General features: G+C 46.5%; 1 protein-coding gene across 1 annotated transcript in view; it reads right to left on the bottom strand.

Annotated features, from left to right (window-relative positions):
• Window positions 1-1,583: 1,583 nt before the first annotated feature.
• TGM1 (transglutaminase 1) overlaps window positions 1,584-20,298 on the bottom strand; it is a 35,582-nt gene continuing 16,867 nt past the window's right edge. Inside the window, exons 7-15 of the mRNA XM_033925677.1 lie at window positions 17,897-18,071; window positions 16,027-16,165; window positions 14,770-14,873; window positions 14,543-14,631; window positions 12,676-12,829; window positions 11,256-11,546; window positions 4,665-4,825; window positions 3,657-3,793; window positions 1,584-3,450 (exon numbers count right to left, since the gene is read on the bottom strand). Coding sequence (XP_033781568.1) covers window positions 3,306-3,450; window positions 3,657-3,793; window positions 4,665-4,825; window positions 11,256-11,546; window positions 12,676-12,829; window positions 14,543-14,631; window positions 14,770-14,873; window positions 16,027-16,165; window positions 17,897-18,071 — 1,395 coding nt within the window. The 3' untranslated portion in view covers window positions 1,584-3,305. The remainder of the gene's footprint in view (window positions 3,451-3,656; window positions 3,794-4,664; window positions 4,826-11,255; window positions 11,547-12,675; window positions 12,830-14,542; window positions 14,632-14,769; window positions 14,874-16,026; window positions 16,166-17,896; window positions 18,072-20,298) is intronic.

Below are 20,298 nucleotides of genomic sequence, written 5' to 3'. Positions count from 1 at the left end.
CGGTTGTCGCTTATTATTGCATCCCCCCACCCCATTTCTCTGTTCAGCTGTTTGATATGTATTCTCCAGTTGGGTGTCTGTTTCATCACTTAGTTCTTCCTCCAGCCATCCGTGCTGTATTCTTATTTGACATAGCCTAAGGCTAGAGGGATCTGAAATTTACAATGCCAAGGCAGTTGTGTTCTATTGATCCTCTTTTTCATATTCGAGAAAGACGGGAAAAGTTAAACAAACCTGTGTCATCTAACTATAAATAATTTCAAGAAACAGTATAAAATACAAATACATCTTGTATTTTTGGAAAGAATATACAAGCAATTTTAAAACTAGAGAACCTTTACCAGAACCAGAAGTATAGCTGGAGCAGGGAAAATGCAATAGAGTAGAGCAGTGATTCCCAACCCTGTCCTGGAGGAACACCAGGCCAATCGGGTTTTCAGGCTAGCCCTAATGAATATGCATGAGAGAGATTTGCATATGATGGAAGTGATAGGCATGCAAATTTGCTTCATGCATATTCATTAGGGCTAGCCTGAAAACCCAATTGGCCTGGTGTTCCTCCAGGACAGGGTTGGGAACCACTGGAGTAGAGGGTGTGAATAATAAAGTGTAGGATTACCATATGGCTCCAGAGAAAGGAGGCCAGATTAAGGGTTCCGGGTTTTACTTATGGAAGTAAAACCAAGATGACTCTATCTGTCCTCCTTTTTCTGGAGCCAAAGGGTAAACCTAATAAAGTGTCCTAATCCCCTGAGTTTATACTGTACCCCCAAGTCTCTCTATTCTTTCCTGATCTCTATTCAGTTCCTGAACTCACTTCAAGTTTGTTTTCAAACTCATTAGCTGGAGTCTCAGTCCCAGGTCCTGAACAGATGAGAGATTTGAAGTAGAGGAGCTGGAATTAAAGGCGAAGAAATGCATTTCCTGCTTCCTGCCCTTACAACAGAGTTGTAAAGTTACCCAATTCCAGGAAGACTTGTTGACAAGTCCTGGTTTTGAACTTATGTCCCAAGGCATTGTGGGACTTGTAGCCCCTGATCCTAAATCAGTACTGCAGGTCCTAGGACCTAGAGGGTCAGAAATGCAGGCCAGGCCCAAAATGTCCCTCCTGGAAATGGATATCTTGGAAACTCTGTTATAGGTTTGTTCCCTGGGCAAGATGGCAATCCTAGTCATCACATCCAGCTGTTATTCCCCCTTTAGAAATCATCTTATAGAGCAGGGGTAGGGAACTCCGGTCCTCGAGAGCTGTATTCCAGTTGGGTTTTCAGGATTTCCCCGATGAATATGCATGAGATCTATTTGCATGCACTGCTTTCAATGCATATTCATTAGGGAAATCCTGAAAACCCGACTGGAATACGGCTCTCGAGGACCGGAGTTACCTACCCCTGTTATAGAGACTCTCTCTCCCTTCCTAGGGAGTCCTTATACATTTACAATTGTTAACTCTATCAAACTGTTTGGTGTATAGCAGTATACAAATTTTATGTTATGTTTGAAAGAACATCACTTAACATCTGTGTTTCTTACATGACCTGTATCTGCGCCCATGCAAATGAGAAAGAAGACATCTCAACAACAACTATTAAAAAATATTTATTTTCTAGAAGAACCAAGAGAATATTCGCTGCATTTCCCAGAGCAAACGGAGAAGTCCCTTACATTGAGAATGCAGCTGATATGATTTCTGCACCTGTCACATCAGTGAGTGCAAAAATCTCTATAAATACAGTCATTATAATTATTCCTTAAATTATAACCATTAGCAAACTAAACATAGAAGAGTTGAAAAAATATATATTTATTTTACAAAAGTAGCAAAGTCATCACTGGACATCCAGCCAATCACTACACAGACCCCCTTCCTTCTGGTGTCTTATGTGATTAGAATGCACCCCTAAAGTCAAGGGCCAGCAGGGAGAGAAAAAGATTCCCCAGAGGGGTCTCGGGTCAAAGGTGTCTGGACATGGGCTATACCCACCAGTCCCTTTGAGGACCAGGGAAGGATCAGTCAGATGGCCAAACAGAGAAATCAGACATCATAACTGAATATTCATGAGGTGATAAATTCTAAAACTCTTTGAGGTTTGCTGTAGTTTATCAGCTTGCATAAAAACTCTGCTCAGTGTCCGTGGTTTTTGAACCCCCCCAACCAGCTCCCACTATGGAATCAGCTTCCTCGAGAGCTACGTCGGAAGCTTAAATTGGCTACATTTAGAAAAAGGATAAAAGCCGAGCCTGCTGGGTTTCAGGTTGTTGGGTTGTATTTTTATTTTGTTTCTTAATTGTAAATTGTTGGGGGTTAATGCCAGGGTGTGCCTCTGCTGCTGTAGTATGAATTTTCTTGAATAGTGGTTTATAAACTCTGATTACTATGTATTATTTACTTCCTTTTCTGGCTCTTCTACCTATGGTGTTAAGAGTTGCAATCAACCATTTGATTAACTGAGACTGTCTTGAAGCTCTCCTACTACTTCATCTGTAAATCTGGATCGACCAGTGGGGACTGGCTCTGCCTGACCCTAGTGACCTGGAACCCTCTGCTTACCCTGTGGAAGGGGGACAAGAATGGCTAGGGTTACTAGACGTCCAGATTTCCCCAAACATGTCCTTCTTTTCAGGACATGTCCGGTGGTCCGGACGGCTTTTCAAAACCCGGCACTTAGTCCGGGTTTTGCAAAGCCTCCCTCAAAATGGCGACCAGAGCAGGGGGCAGGATTGGGGCGGAGAAGGGTGGGGTTGGGCTGGCCTGGGGGCAGGTCTAAGGGGTCCGGATTTGCCAAAAGGAAAATCTGGTAACCCTAGGAATGGGGGAATGGATAGTGCATTGCAGTCACAGAGATGAAGATGATATAGTCATATATTAACAAACAAACCAAAAATATAAATACATAATAACTACCTTCCCCACCTAAATGTAAGTTTCACAGTACTTAGGTGTGAGAGGAGGTGCGTCTTATACAGTGAAAAAGCATCCAGTCACTTGAGGTAATGCCTGGTCACAAAAAAATGAATTCCCAGCAGAACCCGAACACATGGCTCCTCTTCCTTTGTCATGGGCCACGGCTGTTATCGCTCTCTGTTATCACAGCACCTGTTAGGGTATCACCAAAAGGACGGTCTGATGACAGTCGATTGGAAAGTTAGCTTTGGATCATGGCACTATCCACAGGGCACATCATAATACTGAAGAATACATAAATAATGAGATCATTCGATCCTTCCTACCCCCAAATTACCATGTCGCAGCTGCCAGTGGTGCACCTCCCTCCCCCATCTTAGTGTTCAAGGTGGCCACTGGCTCAGGCTTCCCTCACGGTGACCTCGATGGACCCGTGGACCTGGTTGAGTTTGTCACTTTCCAGACAAGCGATGAACTGCCGAAGGCCCGGTCTCCTGGGGGTGAAACTCTCCCTGATGGTGCATGATTTTTGGGGACCGATATCCCTGTAAAGTGGGTTGGGGGGGAGGAACAGAGAAGAGAAAATATTAAAAATAAAATACAAGAGAGGCTGCTGACAGGAGAGAGAAGAAAAAAAAAATGCAATCAGAGAGACAGGAGCTGTGTATGTGGAAAGGAGAGCAGATTGGAGTAAGGTACAAGAAGACAGCAGTGAAAAACCACAGTAGAGCAATAGTGGCTAGAAACATACCCAACTCTGACCACTTTGGGTCTCTGGAGTCCAGGTCCCTCTACGTGGAAGGCCACGTTACAGAGTATGACCTGCAGTGGGTTAGTGAAGCTGATTTCAGCTGTTATCTGGTTCCCAACCACAGGTTCTCCGATGATCTGCAAAGAGAGACAGAAGTACCTTTACAAGTCTGCAAGGAACCTGTAAACCTCCAGCCCTGGACAGAACCCGTCTTCACCTTACTAAGCCTAACTCTAGAAGGATGCTAGGGTGCATGGAGAGGCATGGCCAATCTCATGTAGAATATTGTGCACCTTCAAAAAGATATACAAAGGATGGAGTCGGTCCAGAGGAAGGCTACGAAAATGGTGGGTGGTCTTCGTGATAAGGCATATGGGGGACAGACAATCTGTATACTTTGGAGGAATGGTGGGAGAGGGGAGATATGATAAAGACATTTAAATACCTACGCAATGTAAATGCGCATGAGTCGAGTCTCTTTCATTTGAAAGGAAGCTCCGGAATAAGACAGCATAGGATGAAGTTAAAGAGGTGATAAGCTCCGGAGTAATCTAAGGAAATACTTTTTCACAGAAAGGGTGGCAGATGCATGGAATAGTCTCCCGGTACACAGAGACTGTATCTGAGTTCAAGAAAGCATGGGACAGGCACGTGGGATCTCTTAGGGAGAGGAGGAGACAGTGGATGCTGAGGATGGGCCCACTGGATGGGCCATTTGGCCTTTATCTGTCATCATATTTTTAGGTTTCTGACTCAGTCTTACCCTTTCGTAACCCAGATCCTAACTCCAATGGTTAAGGACTCTGTCTCCAGGAATTTGTCCATATCTTTTAAAATATGTTGAGGGAAAGTATTTTCTCCTCATTTGTTTTAAAAATGCTTTTTAGTGACTTCATACTGTAGAGAGCTGGACAAACCTTCATTGACTGGGGATCCTGGCATGACAGAGAAGTTGTAGAGAGGAAAACTCCTGCACAGATTGCTGTACAGTAGAAGTGAGGCCCTTACCCTGATGGTGAGGTTTGGCGTGCGGAGTCGGAAGGAGCACTGCTTAGCCAGGGTCTGTCCTGTCTCCTTCACCTGTCCTGAAACTGTGAGCATCATGGCCCCCTGGTCTACCAGGTGATTCCGGTATTCTGAGTACTTCACGAGTGTCCCAACGTTCTTTGCTGCAAAAGATAAACATAAGAGCATAAGAATTGCCATACTGGGGCAGAGCGAAGGATTTTAGTTCCGTAAAATCTGGTAACCCTACCCCTATGTTCTTTTGCCTCCTCCCTTGAGATTTTGATCATGAAAGTTTAATAAATATTTTGATAAAATCGCAATTTCAAAAATTCAAAGCGATGTACAATAAAATCTGGGGAAGACAGACAAGACAATTCAGAACGTTAACATGGACAAACATGGTTTATTAGACACGAAAGGGATGGTGTGAGAACTACAACTGTGATAGGAAAGAAAACAATTAAAGGATAAAACATAAGGACAGGGAAAAAGAGAATAATCAAAGCCTCTTAGAAATCTTAACTGTCGAAAGCGTCTTTACAAAGAAAGCTTTTTAATAGACCTTTGAATTTATCTAATGACTTCTCTTCCCTCAAATGTTTTGGCAGTGAATTCCGAGTTTGTGGGGCTACAAGTGAAAAAAATAGTATCTGTCCATCTTAAGGATGGGACGGACAGGAGTTTTTTGTCATCAGATCGTTATGTTCTTGATGGAGCGTAAGGAATGAGCATTCTCCCTAGGAATAGGGGAAATTTACAGCTTCATACAGTGCTCCCCTGCAAATTCACGGTCGGCGCTTTGCAGTCCCAGTCATTCGCAGTATTTTACGACTGCGAATGACCGGGCAGGGTAGGGCAGACGGAGCGCTGGCGAGTGAAGGAAATTACTCGCTGTATGCTCCGACCGCCTCTTCCTGCGTGTCAAAGCAGCTCCTGATTGGTGAGGCCCGACTTTAGTACAGGAAGAGGCGGTTGGAGCATACAGTGAGTGATTTCCTTCACTCGCCGGCGCTCCGGCTGCCCTCTCCTGCCTCTCCAGCTGCCCTCTCCTGTCTCCCCTATCTAAAAACCATATTCACGGTTTTTTGAAATTAGCGGGGGTTCCTGGAACGTAACCCCCGTGAATTTCGGGGGAGTACTGTACTTTGTAAGTTAATACATATATTTTAACTAAACAACCATGATCATACTACTCTATCCCCCCTCACCTCTTAGGGCTAGATTCACTAAACCCTCTTATCAGTCCGATCCTGTTCCACTCTGTTTCCGAGTCTTGCTGGGAGACCCATTCACTAAAGGCTCCCCATGCAAACCACCTAATCGTAAACATGCTCACAAGCAATCCCATGGATTGCTGAAGACCGATCGCGATGCATGCGCAGACCATCATTGATGGCTGTATGTGCAATGCCGCATGAGCCGCTCTCCTGCACCAGCGGGAGAAGGGGGAAGTGTTGGGGAAGTAATGGCAGGCAAGCAAGGCAAAGGCGGACTGGCTGCAGCCTCTAGAAGCAGAACTGCCAGACTATGGAACTGAACACGAAACCCACCCCGACTCTCCTGCTCTCTGCTGCCCTTCCCCACAGTGTGGGCCTGTGGTTTGAAAGCGGGGCTGCACTGCGGGGAAGGGCGGCAAAGAATAAGAGAATCGGGGCAGCATTTTTCCCCACACAGGAGGCAGACAGGGCGGCAGGCAAGCAAGGCAAAGAAAGGCAGTTGAATCCATGCATTTTAATTTGTGAAGTACATTTTTGTTTCCAGGAAGAACAACTTATCTTTTCCCTTTCCCAGAACACCAGGTCGCAGGCTGCTTATCCTGATGCGCGCTGCCGAACTGAGAATGAAAGTTTCACTCACAAGTACGAGACTGAGCTTGTAACAACGGCAAGGCAGAGAGTAGAGTTTTTTTAAAGCGCGCTCTTGCTTAAAAAATGCAAGTGGAGTTTCTCGTCTCCTATGGTCAGCTGCAAGCAGGGAGTTTTAGGGCTGCAGGGCTGGTATTTCAGCGTGGGAGAGAGCAGGAAAGGAGGGAGCGACTGGTTCTCGCCAGTCGTATGGCTTCAGATCGGCCAGCCCAGTCGGTGTGCCTGAATCGCTGCCTTGCTAGATTTGCATGCCCTTTCCCTAATTTCCATGCGCGGATCGGATCGGGTGCGGACAGGATTGGCAAGAAGGTTAGTGAATCGGGTCGGGGTTGCAAACCGATTGGCATACGATCGGTTTGCTTAGTGAATCTAGGCCTTAGTCCCTTCTCCCCTAAGTATCATGTATAAATTCACCTTTATCCTCTATGTCTGTCATAATTAGATTGTAAGCTCTTTTGAGAAGGGACCGTCTCATGCGTGTTTAATGTACAGCACTGGTAGTGCTTTAGAAATAATAGCAGTAGTAATGATCATCCCACAACAATCCTGTAACAACGCGTAATTAGACATCACGCTTCGAAACTTTGCGTTGCATGTAACAAGGATACTTTGTGTGGCTAGTTAAGCCAGCCCAGGCCCTGCGCAGAGAGAATCACTGGCCGACAGTTACGTAAGTAGGGACTGAAATGCAAGGCCATGTCTATAAAACCCAGTTGTTTAATGGTAAAGGCTGGACCCACTTAACACGGTGTTCAAAGATGATCATACACCATTAAACATTCCTATAACAATACGGGAAATCAAGGAATGTCTCCAGATATTGAATCCAGAAGAGCATAGGGATGGGGCTTGATAGAGTGCCTTTCTGTGATTACATATTATACTCCTATACAGGCCCTTATTTGGTACCTGGGGCAAAGGAGGGTTACGTGACTTGCCCAGAGTCACAAGCAGCGGCAGTGGGAATTGAATTCAGTTCCCCAGATTCTCGGGCTGCTAGCCACGAGGCTATGTATTAATCCAGGGGTCACTAGCAAAGCTATGTAACTTGATTCTACTGGCTGGCCACTTCCTCAAGACATGATCGGAAGGGTCACTTACACCTATTGATAAACAGGGAGCTACCAGTAACCCAAATAATTAGAGAACTAGCAAACTGTTCAGTTTGTCTTGAAAAAGCTCACACTAAAAATTCCTCACGAGCGATAAAGACCAGCACAGAGGTCGGACTGGTTTTCTTCCAAACCACCGACCACATCTTCACTTTCCAGACGGGTTGACTTAACAAAAGCCTTTGATTCTATGTGTCAGGCCGGCCTCAATTTAAACTGCAGTACGTTGGAATAGGAGAGAGAGCTTTGATGTTACATTCAACTAACTTTATTGGCAGGACAATTTTGCATGTGTTCCTAAGGTTAAGCTAAAAATGGAAATAGATCATTTGCGAAGCTGTAATAACAATAGTAATATGGAAATTACAGCGTAGAGAGAGAATAACAAGAAAGACAGTTCCCAGGTTCTGGTCATATCATTAAATCAATGCAACACAGCCCAGAGTGATGAGTAACACAGGGAAATATCTTGTTTGCCATTTTCTTCAAAGTCTACACCCAGGATCTGCTATATGCAGATGGTCCAGTCATTCTATTTCCTACCTCAAGAGGCCTATTGCAAATCCGAGAAAGACAAACACACACACCCTTTTTATTAAGCCGTGGTAGAGGTTTCTACTGCAGCCTGGAGTGCTAAATGCTCCAACGCTGCCCCAACACTCATATAATTCCTACAAGCATTGGTAGGGTTACCAGATTTTCCGTTTGGAAAATCCAGATCCCTAGACCTGCCCCGAGGCCCGCCCAGTTCCACCCCAGTCCTGCCCCCAATCGTACCCTAGCCCTGCCTCAGTCCCTCCCCCCACAGCCTGCTCTCGTCAGGCAGGAGGGCGTCTGTGCATGTGTGGACGTGACGCGCACATGCGTGGATGTCCTTCTGCCCGATAGTGATTCGTTCCAAGCGTTTCGAAACCCGGTCAAAGTGATAAAAGATATGGAAAACCTTTCATATGCTGAGAGATTAGAGAAACTGGGGCTCTTTTCCCTGGAAAAGCGGAGACTTAGAGGGGACATGATAGAGACTTACAAGATCACGAAGGGCATAGAGAAAGTGGAGAGGGACAGATTCTTCAAACTTTCGAAAACTACAAGAACGAGAGGGCATTTAGAAAAATTGAGAGGGGACAGATTCAGAACCAATGTCAGGAAGTTCTTCTTCACCCAGAGAGTGTTGGACACCTGGAATGAGCTTCCAGAAGGCGTGATAGAACAGAGTACGGTATTGGGGTTCAAGAAGGGATTGGACAATTTTCTGAAGGAAAAGGAGATAGAAGGGTATAGATAGAAGATTACTTACAGGTCCTGGACCTGATGGGCCGCCTCGTGAGCAGACTGATGGGCGTGATTGACCCCTGGTCTGACCCAGCGGAGGCACGGCTTATGTTCTTATGTCTGGACCTATCATTAACTCCAGATTCTACAGAATAGGACAGTCCCCGACACAAACCCTGTCATTTTATTTAATTTTGGCAGTTATATTTTGCTTAACCAAATGCAGTTTTAGTTTTATGCTAATAAGGAAGTTACAACGTGCTAAACGCTGACGCATCCATTCTATTCTATGGACGTGCTTCATCGGCTAACGCGCCTTCGAACTTTCAAGATAACCTAACACCGCATTTTCAGACGCTTCCTCAGTGCAGTAGACCTAGGACCTCATTACTACACATCACAGAAAGCATTTTCAGATTATGGTGTCACCTGTGCCAGTTACGCAATCTCTTTCTGCTGCCAGGTTTCTATTTTGCGATGCAACACAAAACCCCTGCAAAAGTCACGCTCAGCCAAAACTCAAAACAGCAGCGGAGGGTACAGGAGATGGGACTTGATGCACCGCTTTCCCGGTGTGGCTACGATCAAACTCTGAGGCAGCAGCTCTAACCACTAGGCAACGCCTCCACCCCACAACAACTCTGCCGAGAGCAGGTAACGCTGAAAATGGGATGCCAGGCCCCGGAATAGCAACACTTGCTTACCAATCTATCCTCTCCTAGAAAAAGAAAAGACGCTGGACGGTGAATCCCTCGCCTCAGTCCGCAGACAGGATAATGAACCAGAAATTAGAACGGAAATAAGTCAGCAGAGCTTCAGAAAGACATTAAAATGGAAGACAGAAGAGTTGCACATTTCCCAAAGAGCAGAGAGAAAAATCAAAGGCTTCTCACACAAGAATGAGCAGGAAAAACTGACTAATTCTGGAGAAAGAGCAGCTGGAGCAACAAAATTAGAGAATAACATGGGGACACATTTGTCTCCGCAGGAACTCAATTTCTCCATCCCGTCCCCATGAGTTTTGTCGCTGTCCTTGCCCCGTCCCTGTAAGCTCTGCCTTAACCGCATAAGCCTCAGACCCTTATGGTTTTAAAGTGTTTGAGGCTTGTACAGAGGACGGAGCTCGCAGGGATGGGGCAGGGACAGGAAGAGAACTTGGCGGGATGGGAAAATGAGTTCCCGCGGGGACGGAGGAAAATTTCTCCCTGTGTACATACAAAAATATAAACTTCCATATAAAAAAACAAAACAAACAAAATACCAGACAATAAAATACATCGATGACCAGCATCTGACTGTCATCAATCTCTACTCGTCCTTATTCATTCCATCTCATACCCTATATTTCATCTGCCCAAAAAAAAGGTGCCGTTTCAGCAAACTCTTGAAATTTTGTTGACGAATGTACCCCTCAGTTATGCCCCCTTTTCTCAGAAATGTGTCGATTGTCGGCCCGGCTATGTTTGTGCGCGATTGTCTCTAGTGGTTTTAACTATGTATCTCTCGAGGACGCGTCAAAACCACGCGAGACAATTGCGCGCAGACAAAGCCGGGCCGACAATCACGCGGAGGACATTAGCCCGCCGGATTTAAACTCAATTTGAAAGTGCTCCGAGGAGTATGTGTGCGGGGGGGGGGGGAAAACCCCCCCCCATACTTTGCAGAAGAAACAAAACTTTTCCCTATAAAATAGGGAAAAAGCCTGTTTCCTCTGTAATGGGAAATGGCTGCCGTGAGTTCCTGTAGTCTCTCGAGACTATGATGGGAGCTCAGGGCAGCCATTTCCCATGAGTGATCTGCATGGGACAGGAGCGTAGGAAGATCGCTCCTGCCCCAAAAACCTGCTAGACCACCAGGTAAGGCTTAAAGGATGCCGGGGGAACCGGGGGGGGGAGGTGTCAGAGCCGGCCCGAATATTATTCGGGGGGTTTTAATATTCGCGGGACGGCTCTGCCCCTAACCCCCCCTGGATACAGAGGGAGAAGTGTAAGCCTGATTCCCTCAGCCCAATACGGTGGAAAGTACTAGCCCTGGATGATGTTCGCCTCAGCTCTCTTACATTACATTAGTGATTTCTATTCCGCCATTACCTTGCGGTTTAAGGCGGATTACATGACAATGGGTGGTTCCAAAGACGAAATTTGCAGATCTAGTTGTTCTGCGGACCTAAGCAAATGAGAGCAGGATACTTTGAACGAGAAGTTTGGGGGTGGGGCTAGATGGTGCAGCCACATGTAAACCAGAGCCAACTTACAAAGTATTCTGTCACATGTTCCCGTCTTTGCCAGTGATGGAAGTGGAGTCAATGTTGCTTATTCAAACTTTTGAGATACTGCTCTTACCTTCTCCAGCGGCCAGGACCAGCTCGCACGTATCTTCCTTGAAGGCATCACGGCACACTCCGGTGTAGTACATCACCGCGACCCGCAGGACCAGGCTGACGCAGCGCTGACTGCTGCTCCGGTTCTGCACTGTCACCTGCATGTTAATGTCACAACCCATCATGACCCCGTCCTGGGCCTCGATTATCACCTGCACGTCCTGCGAGTCGTCGTCGTCATTAGGTGCGTGCTTTGAGGGCTTGCTGCCGTACTGTGCTGCTGTCCGAACCGCCTCCCTCTCTGCCTCTGAACCTGAGAGAGAGAGCGAGAGAGAGAAGGAGCTGCTTACGACTGGGATCAAGCAAACAGAGCGGAGCGTCAGCAAGAGAAGGGACAAAAGAGCTGGAGATCTGAGTTCGAGAATGACACGGGGACAAATTTTTCCTCATCCCTGCCCCATTCCTGTAAGCTCTGCCTTAACCACACAAGCCTCGAACACTTATGATTTTAAAGTGTTTGAGGCCTGTGCAGATGAGGACGGAGCTTGCAGGAATGGGGCAGGGACAGGAAAAGAACTCATGGGGACGGGACGGGAAAATGTGTCCCCGTGTCATTCTCTAATCTAAGTAGAGAAAGAAGAGTTTATTGAAGGACCTGACATGGCCTGCATCAGGGGTCATATAATGGGCTCATATACAGAAAGCTTCCTATACAGCTCAGTTGTGTGTCTGCACTGGGGTGCAATTTGAATGTGTGACAGGTGTAACTGTTGTCAAAAAGGACACACAAATCCAGACAGCAGCCCCCTAAGTCCTTGCAGATTAGAATGCAAAGGGAGAGAGAAAGAAATTCACAAAAGGATCGGAACTGAATAATACAGAAGCTTCAGGGAGACACTCTCTCGCGTGGCATGCCTCAAAGAAATCCTGCAGCCCCTCGTCTTTTCTTAGATCAAAATTGAATAAGCAGTTATCAATCAACATGTCATCTGTCATTAATCTCATTGCCATCTATCAGGCCATTTTCATGCCACTAAAAACCTCCCATTACCATTCAGGACAAAACCATCACACAGGTACCAGAACTTAGATGTGATGGCGTTGTACTCTGCATCTAAAGGCCGTGTCCTTTCTTAATTCTCTATATCGAAGTTTCTAAAGGCAAATCTTAATCCTCTCTCTTTCTATTAATAATTTTTGCTCACATTAGCCTCAGGGATTCTGCAAATGTCCAAGCAGTGTTTCATAAACAAGCAACTCTACTTTCTTATCAGAGCAAAGAGCGCAGAAAGTATTACTATGGCAGTTCTTTCTCAAAGATTTGATTTCGTAGTAAAGCTCTGCTCTATGACTAACATTGTACAGTGTATGCAAAATCCTGCGCTTACAAAAACTTTGATATAAATATATAATCTGAGGGGACTGTGGGATGTGTTGATTACCTTCAGGGTACTTGTACAGGTGTGTGATATCCTCGCGGGCATGTGACCCGACAGCTTTGGTGCTTATTCTGTGACCCACAGCCTTTTCCTCCACAAAGACCTTCTTAAAGTTCCCACCTGGTTGCCTTTGCCAGTATACCTTGTCACAGTTCACCTGGAGAAGCAGGACGGGGGTTAAACGCCATAGGAAGAGAGTAAACGGTGGCAGATAAAGATCTGTCTGGTCCATCCAGTCTGCCCAATCGTCACATTCGTTCTTAAAAATCTGGTAATATTACTAACAACGGTCTTATCCGGGTTTAATGATAGATTTTCATATTATGCCTTTCGGAAAGAGCTGAAGACTATTTTATTTCAACATCATTATGGATCATAACTTAGCCTGTCCTTGGCTGCCTTTCAGAAGCCTTCTCGTCTATGTGTTTAAATAAATGTAACTTTCCACTGATTGTCGATTGCTACGTGATAAATCTTTGTATCAGATGAAATAAATCCAATCCAACATTTTACTCCCCACTGCTAATCAGTGGCATAGAGAGGGTGAGAGGCGCCCGGAGCCCTTCCTGCCACGTCCCTTCCACATATCTCTTTAATGTTCGGCTCTTCCTCCGACGTCACGTCCTATGCGCGTCAGAGGAAGAACCGACACTGGCGCGAGCAGCAGATTGGGTTTGCTGCGCGCGCTGCGGACATTACAGAGGTACGAGGGAAGGGAAGGGGCGAATGCGTGTTGTGAGGGGGGCAGGGAAGGGGTGGGGTGGAGGACGAGTGCCAGGGTCGGTCCACTGACTGCTAATCATTTCTTTACCGTTACTAGACATAGTGCGCTCACCATCTGTGTTTTTTTTGTACCTGGGGCCTTGGAGGGTTAAGGAGCTGCAGTGGATATGAGCCCAGTTCCCCAGGATCACAGTCCGTTCAGATGTCTACATGCTGACAGTCAGTTCCACTTTAAGATCTCTTACCCTCCCCTACCGAAATATACACTTCTCCCTCTGAATCCGCGGAGTCGGTTATTCGCAATTTTCTTTTTGGATCCATTTTCATTTTTTGGGCTATTTTAAGCCCTCTTAGAACCCCCCTTAAGCCTTACCTGGTGGTCTTGAGAGATCTGCACGGGGCAGGGGCGTAGGAAGATCTCTCCTGCCCCAAAAACCCGCTAGACCACCAGGTAAGGCTTAAGAGATGCCGTGGGGAAGTGGGGGACGGGTCAGAGCCGGCCCGAATATTATTTGTGATTTTTTAAATTTTCACGGGCTGGTTCTGCCCCTAACCCCCGTGGATATGGAGGGAGAAGTAAACAGCAAAAGTATTCATAGCAAACAATATGAAGGTGTTAGAATATAGGCATACTTGATTCTGTGCAGGGCTAAGACGGTAAAGGTCTGCCCTACTTCCAGTGCCCTGCTTTATTTATTTAGTTTGATTTGTTGAGTAAGCAGCCTGCGGAACCAGTCAAACTGCATCAAACAAAAAGTAAACCAAAAAAAAATAAATAAAAAAAGCAGGGCTCTTGGGCTGGGGATTCTCCAAAACTTCCTGAAGGCCCTGAAAGTACTAATCTGAATTTGATTGGCTGAGTAGCATCTGCCTGTTGCCTTCTCAACCAATAAAATTAAGAGCAATGCCCTCAGGGCCTTTAGGGGGCAGGGCGAATGCCCTGAGGACTCTGATCACATCCATGGCGCTACTTCCCAACTACTGGAGTTACCGTCAAAGCCCACTCCATCCCTTCCTTATCTGTCTTGCCATGTACGGAACAGTATGCCAGCGATGAGACGCAACCCTCACCTAGAAACCCCCCTCCCCATTTCCTCCCTCCATACACATGCTGTTCTATTATAGAAACCTCACATGAATACCTTACCTCAGCAAAGCAAAAGGGGGTGTCGTGTTTTATGTACACATGTCCACTCTTAATGGCTGTAAGTGGAGCAGGACCACAGCGGAAGAGCCCTGAGAAGAAAGGGAGAGCGTCAGGGAACTCTACAAAACAGACACGAGGTCCCCCTATGGGAGCTCAGCTTCTCCCTGTGTCACAACATAGCAGCATCATCAGACCCCTCCCCCCACTCCCATGCCTCCTGTACGCACCACTGCTGGTTTCCTGAGGGGTAGAGTCCAGGGCTTGCCATCCATCGTAGCCTGAGGGCAGGTCAGGACGGGTCATCCAACAATCGTTCCAAACGTGGTAATTCCTGCAGCAAGAATTGAACAGGTTCTTATGCTGCCGATAGTGTCATCACGCACCTTTCATATACCGCCTGTCTGTGATTACAGTCAAAGCGGTTTACATATTATGTACAGATACTTATTTTGTGTCTGGGACAATGGAGGATTAAATCCCAAGGAGCTGAAGTGGGAACTACAACTGGCTCCCCAGGTTCTCAGACCACTGCACTAACTTCAGACTAATCCCCCACCCCAATATATACAGACAGTCAGCACTCTCAGACTGTTCGCATGTGTAGATACTGACGTCAGCATTCGTAGGGGTGTACTTACCAACATGGGCTACAGTTAAGTTATTTTACCGCTAACTTGCTGTGTTTTAGCACAGGTCCAATTTTATGCCATGAAATCTACTTACTAATAAGAACATAAGATTAGCCTTACTGGGTCAGACCAATGGCCCGATAGCCTGTTCTCAGGTCCCTAGTACTTGGCCAAAAGCCAGGGAGGTGCAACATTCCACGGCTTCCCCCATGTCTTTCTCAAGAATAGACTATGGACTTTTCCTCCAGGAAATCGTCCAAACCCATCTTAAAACCAGCTACACTGGAGTTAACAGTAAAATAACACGCCCACAATGATAATTTCCTTTTTCACTGCTCTATGTAATAAAAGTGAGTCCGGTATAGGACAATGAAGCTATTGTGATGAGGCTGGCTCTTATTGGTGGAATGAGACATTATGACATCACAATATCAGAAGTGAGTTAAGTCTAGGAGAATGAAGCCATTGTGACATCACTGATGAGGTTGGAATGAGGCATTATGATGTCACAATACCAGCTCTGATTACCAGAGACTGGAAGTTATCAAAGTGAGATACCAACAAGATGGGTTATTTTAACACATGTGCTTTTTAAGAATGGCCCATTTTATGCTAATAAGTGTAGTTAACAGAAAAATAGCATAGTCTCCATTGATAACGTTCCCTCCTTAAACCATTTCACATGTTCAAATACTGTCACTTAATTTCTTTTAGTGTTCATCCAAATAAACTCTGACATCACTATAGCACGCACTGCGAGCCCTGTTACACTGTTCACGTGCGAGCGTGCCGACAGCACTCGCCATTCTCCACTCTCAGCGTTCGTTCTGCACACTTTTGCCCCCGTTCGCTCACCAGATAGAGTCTGTGTTCATTTCCTCTAATGAGTTCATGTTTTCATCAAAGTACACGTCGAGCGTGAGGCTGGCGTCTGTGTCGTGAGCCGAGGCAAAGTTAGTGATGCTCCGTGAAGGGATTCCCAGGCAACGAAGTACTGTTAGAGAGAGCAAGAAGATGCGTATTATCACCAGAGAACAGCACCCTCCTCTCCATGCCCCTGCTCCTCCCCACCCTTCACTCCACATTTGCTCTCTCCCTTCCCCTCGTACCTCTAAATCTCCACCAGTGCGAGTGGCTTTTCTCCAGCATGCTCCCGCGCCAGCTTTGGAGTTCCCTCTGACGTCACTTCCTGGCCCCTTGACCTTGGTCCATCCCCCCCATTACTACACCACTGACTAAGATCATGAAATAAATAAATAAAGGGTTCCTAAAACTAGAGAAGAAATCATGATGGATAAAAACAGTTTATTGCTACAAGTTCCATCAGGAAATAAATAACAAAAGGTGGACAAGTGTAACCAGACTTGCACAGATCTGTGTTTCAGTGAGTAAACATACTACCAGTGGCATAGTAAGGAGTGGGGGTGGGGCAGACCAATCCAGGTGCCTCTCTGCTGCTTCCCACTCCTCCCCCGCCGTGTGCCTTCAATTCACCCCTACTGAACCCTCCAGCTCCAACCTGCTCCTCGTGCCGGCCTCGATACTCCCCTCTGATGTCACTTCTGGGTCCGGCGACTAGGAGGTGACGTCAGAAAGAGAGCCGACGCCAGCGTGGGCAGCTAGAGATGCTGCATGTGCCGGGGAAGCCAAACAGGTAACGAGAAGGGGAGTGCGCGTGGCATGGGGGGGGGGGGGGCGCCTCCCACCCTCGCTACGCTACTGCATACCACTACTATTATTTCTAGAGCGCTACCAGACATGCAAAGTGCTGTGCAGAGTCACGAAAGAGGCAGTCCCGGCTCGAGTGAGCTCACAATCTAATCAATCAAGACAGATAAAACATGATGCCAGAGTAGGCCTAGATAAAACACATAATGAGTCAAAATGTTGTGTGATCGTGGCATCGAGGTACCCCCTCTTCAAACCCAGCAAAGCCTAAGACTAATGTAGCAGTCTAGAACCAAAAGGTACAAATCAAAACTGCTTTTGATACTTTCACTGGCAAAAAACCCCTCCCTCACAGAACAACTCAGGTTTGGAAAAGGGCAAAGTCACCCGGAGGCACGTTCAAGGACTTAGCTGACAAAAGACGACTTGAGCTCCAACGCTGTCACATCTTCTCCAATCTTCCTAACACGCAACCTTGTTTCACCAATGTTTTGGCTCGTCAGGGGAACAAACAATGCAGCCGTGGGTGCATGCTGGGTTTGAAGGGGGGGGGGGGTACCTCGGTGCCACGATCACACAACATTTTGACTCATTATATGAACATATTATATGAAAACACAGCCATATTGTGCTACTGGTGTTCTCAGAAGTGATAGTTGGCCGTCGGGTTTTTGGGATAACCCTAATGAATGCATGAGAGAGATGTGCATATAATGGAGGCGACAGGCATGCAAATCTGCTCTACACATATTCATGACTGGCTGGTGGTCCTCCAGGACAGGGTTGGGAACCACTGCACTAGAGTGCGTAGATTTATTAAGGCGCTGTTTCTCCAAACGTTAGCTAAGCATATGCTTGCTTATCTTGGGACTCCTGAAGCAAGCGTTTACTCACCAAAACACAGATTTGTGTTAAGTCTAGCTACACTGGTGCACTTTTGATTATTTGTTTCCTGGTGGAACTTGTTGTAATTAACTGCTTTTATGCATAACTATTTCTTCTCTTGTGTTTGAAACCCCCTGCAAGAAACATGGACGTAACCTCCTGCCTCCGTTACCTGTGGTGGTGACGCCAGAAAAGACCCAGCACTGCCCGTACAAGACCGGAGTCCCTGTCTGGTGGTACCGGAGGAGAATATCCACGCTGCCCACCCAGGCTGTAGGGCTGACGCCATCGTTATACTCTCCAGACCAGTTTCCAGCCACTACGCCATTGTCATCCAAAGAGTTAACCTGAATGAGACAGAGAGAGGGCAGCCTGGATCAGTCATGAACTAACAAAGGAGACCGAATGAAGCCATCTTCTGCTAGGCACCGAGAGGTCACTCAATGTGCATTTCCACTAGTATCAAGACCCTTCAGTCAAGCTATGATCAAATCCAGACCCCGGGTAATTTCAGGACCACTTTTTTAAGCATTGTGTCCAGTTCATGTGGCCATCCTCCAAAAGGATATACACAGAATGGAACAGGTCCAGACAAAGTGCCAAAAGCCCTATTAGCTGAGAGTTAAGGACCTAGTTACTGAGCATTATATCTAGAGGGGAAGAGGGGGGAAATAAGACAGAGATATTCAGATATTTCAATGGCATAGAACATGCATAAAAGACATTGATTTCTCATAGATCAGAATTCTCCAGAAGGCTCAGGGGAGGTGGCGAGATTCAATTAGGGTGGAGATTTAAAAAAAAAACACAAACAACTGAGGTAGGCAAACTACAGTTCGTTTGTAGCACTCCACCAGAAATTAAATCAGCCGGGCTAAATGGGCCTTGTTGCTTTTTCTGCCTTCCTGTTTCATGGTCACTGGTTGTTCCGCTGGCATATTGAAATCCTGGCCCATGTCCTGCCTTTCTGTGAGTGAGGAGGAGTTGATGCAGGTAGACAGGGCGTGTCTGGGGTCGTGCCAGCCGCAGGTGTCTTTGAGCATTGATACCCAGAATGCCTTGTGGATCATCACCTGGCGAAGGTGCAGGGCTGACAAATTTTGTCATAAACCAGAATGTCCTGCAGCATGGCTGTCACTTGCCAACGTGTCAACATTAACTCTGGCACTCCCAAGGGTGGAGTCCCCAGAAAACCCCTGGGGTTCAAATCCTCTTTGGCTTAATTGCAACATTAATGATGATAATAACAATGTTTGGTGATTGGAGAGGTGTGACTGTCTTATGAATCCACTTGAAGGACACAGTGGGAAAAAAAAAGGGACAGCTAGAAAGAAAGAGTCATAGATAAGGAAAATATTGTGAAACAGCAAGAAGTGGACACAGAGGCCGACATAGCAAGGTAGAGACAGGTCTGAAGAAAGAAAGCTGGATGAAGGAAAGAGATACCGCTTAAGTCCCGTCCCCCCTACCTCAGTCCTCCTTCACCTGTTTTCAATGTGTGAAAAATACTTATGAGTCTGATCTCACGGTTCACTGAGAGGGCCTGAGAGCTTTGCATTAGAGAGAAAATGTAACAGTATATGGATTTCAGTGTTACTTCCATGTCTGACAGAAAGTGAAGTTACTTACCTGTAATGGGAGTTCTCTGTGAACAGCAGGATAAGTCAGCCACATGCCTTGGGTGTATTTAGACATTTTAGCAGGCCTGGTGCTTCGTCTGGTGTGTTTGTCTCTTGCATAGGGGTGAGTGCCAGTTTGGTGGCCATCTTCTGGAGGAATCTTGGATAGGTGAGGTCCTCCATAGGGGAGTCTGGCTGGGTCATCCCTGGTGCGGGTTCCGTACCTGGCATCTCCCGGGGTGTAGGAGTGGGTGGGTTTTCCTGCGATGATGCATAGTCCACCAGGTAGGGTTCGCTGTCCTGATCTGAAGTGAAGTTATCTGTGGTCGGCGAATGTGATGCGGCCTTGATGTTGCGGGTGGCTGTTTCCTTGGGTCTGCGTTGTTTGATGGATCTTGTGGTTATATCCTTTGTCCCGAGAAATGTTGAGTGATGAATTTTTTAAAAAGGTCGAAGAACTGTTGGTGCTTGCCAGTAGAATTGGCTGGGCTGAGTTGGGCGATGTCTGTCTCTGCACTTGGCTCACTGGTCTGGCGTCATCCATTTCCTTCTTTGTACTGGTGAGGAAGAGGATGAAGAGGTTGTGCGGTAGCACTTCCTTCTGCCTTCCTTGTGGGGAGTGGGTCATTGTATTTGGTCCACTTTGTTGGTTTTGCAGTGCTGGCCCTTTAAGGGGGTGGAGCTTGAGGCCCAAGGCGTGGCTGACTCATTCTGCTTGTCCATGGAGAAAGGGGGATATGTTCCTTAATTACCTCTTTCCCCCAATAATGGAAGCAGCCTTCCCTTCACTGTCCCAGTCAAAGCGCTGTTGGGCTGAGAGAGTGAACGGAGCCTGTCATCACTCCGATCTGACATAGTGCTTTTCTCTGTTTCAAAAGGAAAAATAAAATGAACTCGTACTACGTTCCATACTGCTGCTTAAACTGTACCCTTTGGATGTGGCCTACACTCTACA

The sequence above is a fragment of the Geotrypetes seraphini genome, chromosome 16, assembly GCF_902459505.1.
Source record: "Geotrypetes seraphini chromosome 16, aGeoSer1.1, whole genome shotgun sequence".
NCBI classification, from domain to species: domain Eukaryota; kingdom Metazoa; phylum Chordata; class Amphibia; order Gymnophiona; family Dermophiidae; genus Geotrypetes; species Geotrypetes seraphini.
Note: the sequence above shows the minus strand (reverse complement) of the source record. Positions and strands in the feature narration are given on the sequence as shown.